Raw genomic sequence first — 15214 nt, 5'->3', positions numbered from 1 at the left:
TTTTGCAACTTTGTAAATACGTGTGAACTATAGTATCTTTTCAAAATACAGTTGAGGAAAGTAATAGTTGCATTGCACTAATACTTACATTTTTATTTGCTTAAATACTTTTTACTGTTTTGTAATATGAAAATAAAAACTGATTTGTCAGAAGGCGTGAAACTATAGAAATTATACCAACTTGAATATGAAAACAGAATGGTTGACAGTTTATTATTTTTCTTGCCTTTTTTATAATTTCTGTCTGTATGTACTACTTGTTTCAGTGTCAGGAGAACCTGGAGCTTCTGTAAAAAATATATTTAATTGGTTATTCTCTCTAGCCATTGGATTTCTGAACTTAGAAATACATTTCAGTTAAAAGTAAAGTTAGTTTTTTACTTTAGAAAGTAACTCTTTATTATTCTTGTTTCTCATTAGAAGAAGAAGTCTTTTTCTCGATGGCTGACATGGACATGTCTCACAGCCTTTCCTCCCTTCCACCTCTTGGAGACCCTCCTACTATGGATCTAGACTTGTCTTTAACTAGTACGTACACAACTACACCAGCAGGATCTCCACTGAGCACTACAGTGGTATGTATAGTATTAACTGCATTTAAAATCTTTTTAAAATCAACATTTTTTCATTTCATTTATTCTTTGCAAAATCAAGAACTGTTGCTGGTCAACACTTTCTATTACTCCAATTTTGCATCTTTCTCTCTGTGTATAGACCTGAAATTGTTTAACAGCTGTCTTGAGACATAAAGTTATTTAGGGCTGATAGTATTCCTTGTCAGCTATGGAAGCTGTGTTGGAAAGTTTCTTTGTTTGGCTACCAGGACAGGAAATGGAGAGTACTTGTTTTGAAATTCCTCAGAAATTACAATGGTCGTCTATGAAAGACCCTTTGATTTTTCATAACTGTATATTTGATATCTGAGTCCTGTTTTAACATGGACTACACGGGCAATGACAATAAAAATACAAAATCATTATATTCATTTCTTAGAGGACAAAAAATTATGCTGTTAACAGATTTGGGGAAGATGGCGATATTAGGTGCCTAATGTTTTATTTAATTAAAGCTATGGAGAACGCATGCTTTTTACAGAGAAACAAGATAATAGATGTTTATTGAGAGAGCAGCTTTATCCAGCTTTATAAATATGTGGGTAAAGACTACTGTAGAATTAAAAAACGTAGCCTAAAACATATCTACATCATTCAGTTGAGTGTTAAAATAGCATGAAATAGCATGCTGTTGATTGTTTATGCACGTCTTCATGTTCCTTTACCTTACTGTTTATGTGCGATCTAGTCAATAAGTATATGAACATCTATTTAGCAAACTTACGATGTAGCATATTTTTATTTTAGCTTCAACCAACTTGGGGTGATTTTCTTGACCGTAACAGACAAGAGCTACAACCTCCTAGAGGTTCTTCGCTTACAGCCAACGTGGTTCACCAGACTTCCTTAAGAAGGACATGTAAGTAAAAATGCGGTTTTACGTTCTACTCTCCAGATAGTTCTGGAAAGAAACTGTTATGGAGCAACTTGGTAAAAAGAAATGAAAATGTTATGAATGTGTTATTATTGAAAAATTATATGGACTTACTTTTGTATTTCAGCTATTCCATCCAGATCTGTTTCTGTGGATGAATCCAGACCTGAGCTTCTTTTTAGACTGGCAGTGGGAACTTTCTCAGTGTCTGTACTTCATATTGACCCTTTACCCCCACCTGAAAGTTCACTGAACCATAACCCATTGACACCAATGGCTCGGGATTTCTTTGCCCGAATAGAAAAGATTGAGCCAGTTAAGTTTGCAACAGAAGATTTTCTATCCTTCCGAGAAGTGTTTGCAGAAGCTTGTTCTCATGATCACCTTAGGTATAACTTTGCTTATTAATAAATCTAATTTAAGTACATATATATATATATATATCTTAAGTAAATTTGAATAAAATAAAGAAGTTTATTTCCATTGGAATTGTCACTTAATTGTATTGCATTAGACTTCTTTGTTAACCTCAAAATAGCGTTGTATTTTGACACCTGTTGTCCAAGGTGTATTTCTTAATATAAAAAAAGAAGCAAAATGCATAAACACTAAAGTAAACCTAGCACCTTTATGATTGATCAATTAAATTAGGTAAAGTTTCTACTGCAGAAAGCTACAGAATCAGGATCATTAAGTAGACTATTTCTTTAGCAACAGATGTATTTTTAGTACCATCCTTACTGCAATAGAGGGATTTTTGTTTAGAGAAGCTTAGGTTTTTACTTAGTGCAAAACAGGATAGTATTAGTAGGGATAAGACATGTGGAAAAAAAAAACAAAAACAAAAGGTTATCAAAAACCCTACAGTTAGTCAGGAAGCAATTTTTTTCCCGGAAGTTTTTACTGTCCCAGTACAGTGTATGATACAGAATGTTTAAGGGTGTAAATATATTTTCTTACCTTGTGCATGTAATCTAGGCTTCCTTAGGCACCTGACTCTTTCCTTGTCTATATAAGGATTCCCATCTTTATGTGAATTATACCTTAAGTTAGATGTCTGAAGTGGTCTTCATGAATTTCTCCACACTGACCATTGTTGAACATACGACATGTGAAATCCTTTATCTTTGTTGCTAAAGCTACAATGAGAAACTTCTTTTTAGCTTTTAAAGAAAAATTTGTCACTTTTAATGATTTTTTTAAAGGCTTGTAGTGATACTTTTTTTTACATGTTTAAACATTGACTTTTCATAATTTTATTATTTCATGCTACTTTCTGTAATTCGTAGTTTTCATAATTCAGATTTATAGGTACTGGCATCAAAGTGTCTTATGAACAGAGACAAAGGTCTGCCTCTCGAAGTTTTAGTACTGATTTATCCATTGGAGATATGGAGTTCCTGGAATGCCTTTTCTCTACTGACTCTCATTCCATTCAGCCTCACTATACAGAGGTATGTTTAAAAAAAAAAAAAAAAAGCAGGGAGTTCCCCAAAAAGAAATTTGAATTGTATAATTTAAAATGCTAGATTTTAACTTAGTTATAATTTTTAAGTTATAAGTTTATAAATGCTATGGTTTTAAGATGCGTCTCATATTTTAATTGAAAGCTCAAATGGTGAACCAGACTGCTGTCATTCCTGACAAAAATAGAATTCAGTAGCCAGAATTCAGTAGTTTACCTCTCTTTAAAATATGCTTAATGTAATTTGGGAATTGGAGTAAGATTTTTTTCAAAAACTAACCCGTGGAGTTAAGCAATAGGAAGGTTTCTTTAGGTGATGCTTGTTGTTCCAACTCTAATGATGAGAGGCATCATGAGAAGTAACGGAACAAATGGATTGAGTAAGTGAATGGACCAGGGCTCTGTTCACTGACTTGAATCCAGAATTACATGCTATCTGTTCTAGGTAAAATGTCATAAATGTCTTTTCCTATGGCCTCCTTATCCATTAATTATTTTTGACTCTTTTGTTCTAAAGCTGCTGACATTTCGTTCTGAAGAAGAAAAAGATACTCATGCTCTGCCATGCCTTCAGCTTCATTATAAGCATTCAGATAATAGAGGACCTCAGGTAAGGAGGGAGATTACAAACACCAAGTTTCTGCATAATAGCATTTGTCTAATTTTGTTCATTTTAACAGAAAGGTACCTTGTACAACTGAGAGTCCTTAACTCTCAGCTATTATAATTTGTTTCACTATGTTGTTTTTAAGGATTTTAGTGCTTTTTCTCTTTCTTTTCAGGGTAGTCAAGGGAGACTCAGTTCTATTCCACAGAAAGCAGAATTACAAATAAAGTTAAGTCCGGTGTTTTGTGAGCTGGATATTAGTATTGTAGATAGATTAAATTCTTTACTTCAACCACAGAAACTAACTACAGTGGAGATGATGGCATCTCACATGTACACTTCTTACAACAAGCACATAAATCTGGTAAGTTGAAATTTTGTTGGTTTTTTTTTTTTTTTTTCAGCAGGAAGACAGGATAGTCTATTTCATGATTTTTTTTTTTTTTTTTAACTTCTGATAAAGTACAGCAGCTATCTCATCATTTTAGTGATTGTATGCTTGATAACAAACCTAAAGTCAGTGGTAAGTTCTTTTACTTTTTCTGTTTACTTTGTTTTAGCATAAAGCATTTACTGAAGTTTTTCTGGATGATTCACATGCTCCTGCAAACTGTAGAGTTTCAGTTCAAGTCACTGCCCCTGCATTAAATCTGTCTGTTCGCTTCCCAATACCTGACCTGCGGTCAGATCAGGAAAGAGGACCATGGTTTAAGAAATCACTTCAGAAGGAGATTCTCCATCTTGAATTTACAGATATGGAATTTAAAACTGAATTTATAGGAGGGTCAACTCCAGAACAAGTTAAATTAGAACTTACATTTAAAGAGCTAACTGGTAAGAATATTACGTTTAAGTATTCTTTTTTATTATTATTATTTTCCCAGAAATTATGCAGTTGAGACAAAGGTGGTCTTTTATGGATTAATTGTGACTTTTTTCCTCTTGAAGGAATGCCTTTCCATCGGCGTTTTGAAGCAGATATCTCTGCTGTAGTTTTTTGTTCTGTACTAAATATCTGCATAAGTCAAAGTAATACTGTTGGGAGATGGGAGTTGTGTGTGTGTGTGTGTGTGTGTGTAGTGTTTGCTTTCTTGTTTTTGAGACCTGAACTACTATTTCTGTTATTTTCAGTCATATTGTCATACCAGTTGGTTTCAATTTAGGACATCCCTGGGATCTCTGTCATTGTGTTGGAATAAGTGTTGTAGATAGTAGGGAGGCACTAGAACCTGTGCAAGTGAGGAATCTCAATTCTGGTCTAGAAACAAAGTGATTGGTTATGTCTAAAATAATTGCAATTTAGAAAACTGTAATACTTTTATGTCTCTAATATCTTTAAAAGTAATAAGTCCTTGAGACTGTTTTATATTTGCAACCTTCTCTGCTGATTTGTCATTCCTTGTACCTTCTAAGGGACTGGCATAATCTAGTGATGCTATGTAAATACAGGTACTTATACATTAGAAGCATCTGCTTTTTCAAACTTGTGATAGCTAGAAGATAATGTGAAAGCATTCTGGTTTCAAAGGTGCCTTGTTAGTAGCATTGATAGGTTAGCTTGTTTGACCCCAACCTGAGGAGTGAGCAACCTGAAGTTAGCAGTTGTTATTCCTGTGTTATTATTTTTTTTTTTTTCTGTGATCTTTCTCTGTTCAGGTTCATTTGAAGAAGATAAAGCACAAGCACCAATAAAATTTTTCCAAGTGTCTGGTGGCGTAGATGGAGATATGACATCATCAGATAACTTTGACTGGCCTCGGTAAAATAATGTTTTATTTTTCTGTGTGGGTTGTTTGGATTTTTGAAGAACTGTATTTTGAATTTTAATGCAGACTACCTATGTGGCAAATGCTTTAAAATTAATTTTAAAGCAAGAACATATAACTTGTGAAAAGAACGCAAGAATTTTAAAACTTCTGCATTTATAATAATGCAAGTTGGTTTTAATATATAAAAGTTTCTGGGTAGATTTGAGTAAATTTCAGTGAAATGTGGATGATTGGAGGCTTGAAACTTTATCCATTTTTATATGTTAGTTTGCATTTTCTCCTACTTTTACAGTGAAGACTGAATACAGACCACCAACAAAAAGATCTCAGCCGAATTTTGTCTCAAAATATTAATAAGCTGGTACAAAGTTGTAATAACAATAAAGAGACTTGCATTATGCCTGTATTACTGCGGCCTATATCACATGTAAGGCAATACAATACCTTACAATTCCTGAATAGAATCACTTAACAGCTGTGACAAGTAATAAGCTGTTGAAAGAGGTTATTTTAGAATTTGCCACATACATTTTTGTCACAAAATTCAGTGGCTTTTTGGACAGTATTTTTGTATGGAATTTTTTTTGCTATGGTTTTCTTGTATACAAGTAATTTTTTGTAACAGTATACATACAGTGTGCATAGAACGTGCAGAGCATTTTTTTCACAGCTGCTGGTGGTCTAATAGTATAAACGTTATTTTGGGAGAGCACCAAGTTTTTTCTTTGGTCACCTAATGGTCACTTGATAGAGCTGAAAATAGCAGACACAAACCATTTGGTGTGATGATTCTTTTTCTATATTACCTTGTGCCTCTAAGTTTGGTGATCTTTCTCAATGGTATCACTCCCCCTAACAAATGTTCCTGTCTAATAAAAGATCTCTGATCTTTGACCTGCTTAGTCCATGTGTATTTACTGGCTAGCTAGTAGAGTAGGACACATGACCGTGGTACCAATATAAAAATTCTCAGCATCTCTAATGGCTTGTTCTGCATAACTTCTCCAATATCAGGATTGTATTGAAAATAAACCCTTTGGCTGTGCACTCCATTCTGGAAAGGATAGCAGCTGAGGAGGAAGAAGGAGATGGTAATTTTCAAGAGGAAGAAGAAGGAGGGCCTCATTCTTTGAAGGATGTCTGTGATATTAGAAGACCAGAGCCTTCTCCTTTTTCCTCTCGTAGGGTCATGTTTGAAAATGAAGAGGTACTATAAAATTTTGTTACTGCGTTGTTCTTATGGTAGATTAAAAAAAAATCAATCAAAATCAATCTCCTACTTTGTATGCATTTTCTGACTCTCACTTTTTTTTTCCGAACTTTTTTTTTTTCTTTCAGATGGTGATGCCAGGAGATATAGTAGAAATGACTGAGTTTCAAGATAAAACGATTAACAATTCTCATTATGTACTGGAACTCATGTTACCAAACATTCACTTAACATTACCAAACAAAAGCTTTTACGAAAAACTTTACAATAGGCAAGTATGATAATTGTTTTTGCTTAGTTATTGTTACCTGTACTTTTAGTTCTGTGTTCATTGTTCATGAAGGCGATTGAATGCATGGCTATAGCAGGTATTTATGTGGTTTTCTAAGAATATAAAGTGCTCTGTAAATACTTTTCCAAGTTAATATTAGGGACACTATGATGTGTCTGATCGGTGCCATAGCAGTCAGCTGCTGAAAAAGTATTTGGCAGATTTTGTGAACATAAATAAGTCCTTTGATTTTGGTGAAAAATCTTTGTAGATCTTTGTTCAGTGTCCAGTTTTGCTCTAATCTTTCTGAAATAGTGAATCCCAGTCTGTGTTTCTGTTAGTTGTTCCTAATCTGCAGAAAAACAAAGCAATACAACTAGATGTAATCAATTAAAAAAATAAGCATGTAAGCATTATGCTACATGTTAGCTACGTGAAGAGACATACTGATCTGTTTTAGTCTCGAATAGCCATTATTTCACTTCCAGGGTGGAAAAGCTGAAACCTTCATTGAATGTTCAGGTTATTGAGTGTACAGGTTCTGTTAGTGTACTTCTGTACTGAATGTCACAGATCTTTAGATACAGAGTTGCTTAAAATCAAAATAACTAATGTTTCTTGTAACTTTGCTTAAAAATTGATGTGGTCAAAATGGTATTTGCCCCTCCCTACCTCCCAACCTATTTATCCAATATGCACTTTATTAATAGAGGCTTTGGTGTCACTGTCAAATGCTAGATTTTGATATGTGTATGCTATAATTATGGAGGGAAAGCATTTCCGTATCTATTGTTTTTATTCTTCAATATGTTACTCCTTTTTGTTCTCTTGAACTTTTTCCTCTTCCTTGTTTATGAAGGTTGTTATATGAAATCTGTGAAGGAGATACTTCTTGTTTTACCTTATACTAAGTGCAAATACAGTAATGTGTTTTATATAATAAATAATAATGTATTTCTTTCTAGGATCAGCAATGATTTACTGCTGTGGGAACCAACAGCTCCATCTCCTGTAGAAACATTTGAAAACCTTTCTTATGGTGTTGGATTATCTGTGGCCAGCCAGCTCATCAACACTTTCAGTAAAGACAGCTTTAGTCAGTTTAAATCTGCAGTTCATTATGGTAATACATTTCATAAATCATCTAGAGCTACAGTGATAAAAAAAAAGCATAATTGGCTGAAGTGATTAAGATGATACTGGAAAGAATGTGCAAATTTGTAAGAAAGTACTTAAATCGAGAAAGAAAAAAATTACTTATTAAGTAGAATAAGTGTGAAGTTGAATTACATTACTGTTGCGAAAATGAGTTATTGGCATAATGTGTACTAGCTAGAAAGTTATTTGTCATTTTATCTGTTAGATGATGAGAGTGGATCAGAGGAGGAAACACTACAATACTATTCTGCTGTTGATCCAAACTATCGTTCGCGCAGAAGGAAAAAGCTTGACTCTCAGAATAAGAACTCACAAAGCTTTCTGTCTGTTCTGCTAAATGTGACACATGGATTAGTGTCAATATTCACAGATGTAAAGGTAAGGCACTGTGTCTGGAAAACAACATGTAAAATCAAACATAGTATGTAAAAAGTTGTTCTGTTGTTTTGGCCATGGGACCCCTTCATACTTTTATATCCTGTTTTCTGGAAGGAACAAATGTGTATAACAGTTCTGTAATCTTCATGCTACTGTACTGTAATGTGACATAACATTTTAATGATTTATTTATTTATGTGCTTTTTTTTTTTTACTTAGCTATACAGAGTAACTAAATGCAAGCTGAAAGATACGTGTTAGTAGCAAGTGTAAAGATAATTTGGACTATACAACTGCAGCAAGCAATAATTTACCATTTCTGTTCTTCCTTCAGCAGGATGATGGAAATATACTGGAAGGAAAATATGGCGAATTCTGGTTTGAATTCAACAGCGGTTCACTTTTTAGTGTGACTAAATACGAAGGCTTTGAAGACAGACACTACGTTTGCCTCCATTCTGGCAGCCTCAATTTATATCATCAAGGTAGGGGTGGGATTAAGGTGGCTGTGGGGGCTAAATTTGAAATGAGATAGACTTGCATTTCTATAGGAGAAATGCTGTTGCCCTACAGCCCCCCCCCGCCCCTCCGTTTTTTTTCGTCAAATAGTATGTCATTTGGCTATAATTCGTTGGTAATGCTCCTAGAGTGCTACAGTAATACAACTGCATGATAACTGTATTTGTCTAGTTATTAGTTTAGTTCAAGCTTTCCATGGCAACTTCTGATCTTTAAAGATTTTGTGGTCCTCTTGTAAGTATTAGCTAAACAGTCTGTTCTTTAGTTTGAAAGTGAACACCTCCTACATGGTGGTAGTAATTCGATTTTAAAAAAGCACAGGTTACCAGTGCAATTCAGGTTGCTCTGTCTTCTTGGGTAGCTAATTGCAGTCAACAAGCGAATAATTTTAAGCTATGTAGTTTGTGTCTGATAACCCGCATGTAAATAAACTTCTTATGTTTTTCCCAGAGACATACCCCTCACTCCATGTAACCCACAGGAGAACCATGTTTTTAAATGTTAGCTAGAACCATGGTTTTAAATATTACATCATGTGCAACCTCAGTTCCACAATTTGCAGTTGTAAGTGTGCATGACTAACTTTATTTGGTGGTAATGAAAAGGATTTTAAAGGTATTAAGAATAAGAAGAATGTTCCTTAACTATTCATCAGTAACAGCTTTGAACCACAAGGTGACTTGTGACAAAATCTCTCTGCAGGTATGGTGGATGGGGTCGTCCCTTCATCCGAAGTACGACTGCCCAGCACGATACGTCCCCATTGGTTAGAACCTACTATTTGTTTTTCGGAAGAAGATGGTCTTAGTAGGAGTAGGACTACTTCAGATGGTGTGGGAGTGGACTGTCCAAATATGTTGACCGTTGCAGTCAAAATCCAATCAGATAAAATAGAGAGCAATACAAAGGTTTGTTTTTTCAAATTTTTTCTTCTAGAAATTGAGTTATCTCAGTGTACACGGGAGCATTTAGGTTTCAGATTACAAAGGTTATAAATGAAGAAACCATGAATTCTGAGCCACTTTAATTCTCTGTTAAAATTGGTCTTTTGGGTAGATTGTAAAGTTTACACATCAGCACAATTTAATAATTCTTCCAATGCTTCACTTTGCATTTCACACTATATTTACAGAATATATTTATTGTCCAGTTGACCTTTTTCTTGTTGAGTTTTAATCCAGTGAAAAACAAAGCAAAAACAAATATTTAAAAGCTTTTCTGTTCAGCTTACTAGCAGTGTCATCTAATAGGCAGCCTTTTGCTTACCTGTTTGGAATAACACTCTGGTAAATGAATGGTACATTTGGCTTCAACGCTAGCATTCATTAGCATGGCTAGAAGATGACCTGTTAGCTGGCATGATGATGACAAACAAGCTGTTAGAGTTATCTAGAGAAGAAGGAATCTGCAGACCAGCACAATGTCACTGTGGCTCAGTTGACTCAGGGTTAAACAGCATAATAAGGGACTGTGTTGGGTTTGTGCTCCTGGTAATTCCTGGGGAATCCCAGAATAAATGAACTGATAGCCTTCCAGCCACCACCACCAGAAAAGTGATAGTAGTTTCCAAACTATCCTGTTGCAACAAGTATTAGATTGTATTAAATAGGGTTTCTATTATGGGAATTGAATTTTTAATTCTGGCCAATCTAGACGATTCTGTCTAGACAATTTGTGTTCAATTCCAGGAGTAGAAGGATGGCTGTTTCACAATCTAGATCGCAAATAGTTGCATGTATTTCATGTAAATTGACTTGTGCAGCTTTCTTGTACAGGAATTTCTAGTTGCTGTTGGACTAAGAGGAGCCACCCTTCAGCACAGAGTGTTGCCTTCTGGCTTAAGCTGGCATGAACAGGTCAGATTGCTATAGTTTTCTCAACTGCGTCTTCAATTTCAGTTTCATTACTTTAACATAATGCCTTACTTTTTTAACATAATTGCTTTAAATATCAAACTAAACCTCAATGGATTTTTTTTGCGTTAGGTTTTGTCTTATTATTTTACCAACTTACTCAATTTAAGTAATGAAAACCAAACAAAAACCTCACAACGCAACAAAAATCCCACTACTCCTAGCCCTGGAAGCATTTTTGCATATTTTCCCTCTTGCTCATTCCTTTTGCATCATTCCTTCTCTCTGTTTCCTGTTTTGCATTGTTTGAATAACAGTGATGGAAAAGAATTTGGGGAAGCAGTAAGCAGCTGATTACGTAAATGCTAGTAATGCAAATTTCTGAATCAGAGGGCCTGTATTGATCAGATACAGATATATAGCATAGCAGTTAAGGCTAGAGAGCCTAGAATGAGAAGCTGTGTGTAAATACGCGTAAGCAAAGATGTGCCATCAGTAGAGTAGCAGTCTAGTTGCATGTATTTACATGGACGCCATACTGATTTACAGATGGTAAACCTTGTCATTTAAGCTTATAATGCTTATTCTTCAATATGGTGGGCATATCTTTTATGTTCATTTTTATTTATATAGCTGCATGGAGCTGCACTCATAGCTTTGCACACAGATGTGTTACTACTTTTATCTCTACATAGTGCTTTTACGTGTTTTTGTAGCCTGCTTTACATGGTGTTGCTTATTTATTGAGTGAATATTGCTTATTTATTGAGCTCAGTTACTGCTGTGAGGGCAGTGAAATTGGCCAAAGGAGTAGGTAGGGAAAATGATTAGAAGACAAGTAGCCAGTTAGGTGTCTGTGGAGTGGTCTTTTCATACATTTAAGTCTGCAATTTTGGATGTTGTATTTTTTGCCTTATATACATTCAGCGCTTTTCTGTATTCGTATACTTGGTAAGCACCTTAAAATATCTGAGCTTCTTTCACTCCCTCTTCCTTGCACTAATCAAGCATTTTATTATCATACCAGTTACAGATTTTCTCTTTTCTAATGTATTATTGTTTGTTAAATTAGCAGATATTGAAATATTATAATAATATGTTTGTGATTTTTAGATTTTATATTTTTTGAATATTTCTGATGAGCCTGTTTTGGGATATAATCCTCCAGCTACAGTTACAACTTTTCATGTACATCTGTGGAGTTGTGCTCTTGATTACAGGTAAATAAAATGCCAGTGTATGTCACTTGGTGGCACTGCAGCTACATATTTATTCTTCAGGGATGTTCTAGTTTGCATGTTGTTAAGAACATTTATTTAGGCTTGTTTGGAAAAAATGCTTAATAGCGTAAGCAGTCTAAAGTAGGATAAATATTTGTCTGAAAATCGGAAGATTTAGTTACTTTTAAGTGTGTATGGAGTATTAATATATATATTTTTTTCTATTTGTTGTTAGGCCTTTATTTTTGCCGGTCAGATCACTACTTACTGTTGAAACTTTCAGCATTTCCAGTAGTGTTGCAGTAGATAAATCCTCTTCTACTCTCAGGTATGAGTTTAAGTGCTTGTGAAACGTGGAAGCTTCTGTGAAACTTGTAATGCCTGTTTACTATTTGATCTATGAAGCATTCATATTGTGTAAATGGTTGCACTGGTGAAATATACCATTGAAATATACTCTGCTTAGGTGTAATTATTCTGTTTATTAGGTTAAATACATTATTTAGTTGGATTACTTCTATTAACAACTAGCAATTCTGCAATTTTTAATAGAGCCAGTTGAAAGGTGTCCTGGAATGAAATTGTATTTTCTTAATTAGGAGCACTTTAAGATTTCTTAAAGATTTGCTATATGTAGACAAGTAATTACTTAACAAAGTATTTAGGGATTATTGTCTACCTCTTAATATTTTTAAGACAACTTTATTCAAAGTTAAATATATATTCTGTGTATATCCACATCAGAATGTGCATTTAAGTTCCTGTAAGCACATCTATGTTCTGATGTGTTCTCTTATGTGAACTATCTGTCAAGTTGTTTATTTTTATTGATACAACCTTATAAATGACCCTTCAAACAAATGTCTCTTGTTACTTTATATTTAAAAAAAAAAAAAGAACAAAAAAACTAGAAGTGTTTGTTTAATAATTCAGCATGCCAAAACACATTATTTTTTATTCTAGAAAGGGCCAAGTTTATAAACTAAAAAGCCAATAAAATCTTATTAGTGATGGTGAATGAACGTTGCAGTCATTAGATCCATATTACACAGTTACCTGATGGATTTGGAAATGATGAAATGTTGAAGAGTTTTTGGATTTATGATATCTGAGATATATTTGTATTTTAAAACATTTTTGTGTACTAACTTCATATTGTTTCTGGTGAGTTGCACAACATTTCTTTATCTTGTTTAATTCATCTCTATTTTTTTTGTTGTTGTTTTTTTCTCTTAGAATAATTTTAGATGAAGCTGCTTTGCATCTGTCTGACAAATGCAACACTATTATGGTGAACCTCCATAGAGGTAAGGACCTTTTTAATTTAACTGTAATCGATTGCTGAATTTCTGATAGGACCTAAAGAAATAAAATTACAGGAATATTCAGCATATGTGAGTTACTGAAGAAGATCTGAGAAGATAAGGAGCAGCAAGTTGAATATGAATGAGTAATGTGGTGTTGATGAAAATGAGTGTTCTTGTTTGGATTTGTAGTTGCAGAAGCATGTCAGAGAACAGAAACTTGAAAGTCCTCTTGTTCTTGTTACAGCTACATATTAGGTATTTGAAAAAAGCATATTTTGTAAAAATCTGAACTTACCACAGAAAGAAATAAGAAAAACAAGCTCATAAAATGAGTTATACATTCTCAATAGCTGTACTTGAAGGGTTCTTTATCGCGTGGAATTCTAAGTAGTCTTTTCAGAAAGATACCGACTATTTTACTCTCATTCATACAATAACAGCCATTAGGACTGAGGAACTTAGAGCAATATTTAAAAATAAATTGGAAAAATAATGAAGCCCTGTGTGCACAAATGGGTGTATTTAGTTTAGGTCAGAGGTCCCTAATGAAGGACGGAATAAAGGTGTGCTTACTGTGTTTAAACATGAAAGAGGGGAAATAAGTTATTTGTGGTACTGAAGGATTACTGCAGTATTAAAATGTGCTCTCTCTCCCACTTCGGCTAAATAACTTCTGAGATGCTTAGTCACCCAGCTTTTGTGTGCCTCTTTCTCTAACTCTCATGGGTGGGATGAGGATAAATATCTTATAGATTACATTGCACACAGATGGTTGCTGTGGGGGTGATGTATTGTACTGAAAATGCTTGAATTCTCATTTTGCATAGCTGCTACTTGAACTCTGACTTTTCATAATTGAAGGAAATCCAGAAATATAAAAGATTTTGGCAAAAAGATCCTTTTTTATGCTTATACTATTTCTAATTGTTTAATAACCAAAAATATATAATAAGGAAATGTTTAAGTATAGTACTTTCTTTTTTAAACGCATTGTCTTTCAGATTATGTTCGTGTTATGGATATGGGATTGCTGGAACTAACTATTACAACAGTAAAATCTGATTCTGAGGAGGAAAGAGTAAGTATTTAATCACAACTAAAATAAAAAGTAAAATCCGCAGGACAGATATGTGATTTGAAAATTACTTTATTATACTTAAAATCTATTTTTTTCAGCTTACATGTGCTATTTTTTTAAGACCATTTTGACTAGTTTAACTAATTTAAAAACATCTGTGTATAGAAGCTATTTTTATGCAACCTTAGAGTGGTTTTAAGAATATTCTTACATGTTTCTTATCTAGACTAAACCGCGTTTTGAGCTGCATTGTTCCAGTGATGTAATCCATATTCGCACCTGCTCCGATTCATGTGCTGCACTGATGAATCTTATACAATACATTGCAAGTTATGGTGATCTACATCCTCCAACTAAGACAGAGATCAAATGCGGAGTTAGCAAGCCGAAAATGAAGGTATAAAATAACACTGACTTAACTCAACACTTCCTGGTAATGTGTTTTAGTTTTGATACCCATGTCCTATTTCCAAAAAATATGAGAAATTCTGAAGTTAACAAGAAAGTAACTGATTTTATCTAACTCAAAAAAAAATGTTTGAGAGTAAAATACTACCTTTTTTTTTTTCCCCTGCTTTGGTCACTACCTGATAGTTTAAATATTATGTGCTATTTACCTATTGTACTTTATTCATATCCCTCCAAAACAAATTCCAGGATACATAAGAGCTGTCCAAGTGCTCTGATGACCTAAAAGTTGCACTAGCATTTTTCAACCTAAATGATTCCATGATTCTGTGAAATATCCTGAATCATAATTTTCTAATCTATTTTATGAATTGTCTAGCTGATAGTTGCAGCTTACCTGATGAATTTATCGTCGGTTATCTTAGTTTAACAGCCATATTTCAAGACACATAGCAAAATCTTGTTTAGTGTGATGTTGCAGTT

General features: G+C 33.9%; 1 protein-coding gene across 4 annotated transcripts in view; it reads left to right on the top strand.

The window, feature by feature from the left end:
• Nucleotides 1–15214, top strand: part of ATG2B (autophagy related 2B) — a 49708-nt gene that overhangs the window by 17566 nt on the left and 16928 nt on the right. For 3 of the 4 annotated variants that reach the window (XM_048070392.2, XM_048070390.2, XM_048070389.2), the window contains exons 9-28: nt 421–575; nt 1362–1473; nt 1616–1877; nt 2792–2942; nt 3471–3563; nt 3736–3924; nt 4121–4394; nt 5217–5319; nt 6344–6536; nt 6668–6810; nt 7776–7933; nt 8174–8346; nt 8681–8831; nt 9568–9773; nt 10641–10721; nt 11832–11938; nt 12174–12266; nt 13175–13245; nt 14247–14323; nt 14550–14720. In XM_048070392.2, the coding sequence (XP_047926349.2) occupies nt 421–575; nt 1362–1473; nt 1616–1877; nt 2792–2942; nt 3471–3563; nt 3736–3924; nt 4121–4394; nt 5217–5319; nt 6344–6536; nt 6668–6810; nt 7776–7933; nt 8174–8346; nt 8681–8831; nt 9568–9773; nt 10641–10721; nt 11832–11938; nt 12174–12266; nt 13175–13245; nt 14247–14323; nt 14550–14720 (2963 nt within the window). The remainder of the gene's footprint in view (nt 1–420; nt 576–1361; nt 1474–1615; nt 1878–2791; nt 2943–3470; nt 3564–3735; nt 3925–4120; nt 4395–5216; nt 5320–6343; nt 6537–6667; nt 6811–7775; nt 7934–8173; nt 8347–8680; nt 8832–9567; nt 9774–10640; nt 10722–11831; nt 11939–12173; nt 12267–13174; nt 13246–14246; nt 14324–14549; nt 14721–15214) is intronic. The other variant, XM_048070391.2, reaches the window with a different exon arrangement.

This window comes from Anser cygnoides, chromosome 5 (genome assembly GCF_040182565.1).
Source record: "Anser cygnoides isolate HZ-2024a breed goose chromosome 5, Taihu_goose_T2T_genome, whole genome shotgun sequence".
NCBI lineage: Eukaryota > Metazoa > Chordata > Aves > Anseriformes > Anatidae > Anser > Anser cygnoides.
The sequence above is the reverse complement of the archived record's forward strand: the minus strand, read 5'-3'. Positions and strand labels throughout refer to the sequence as shown.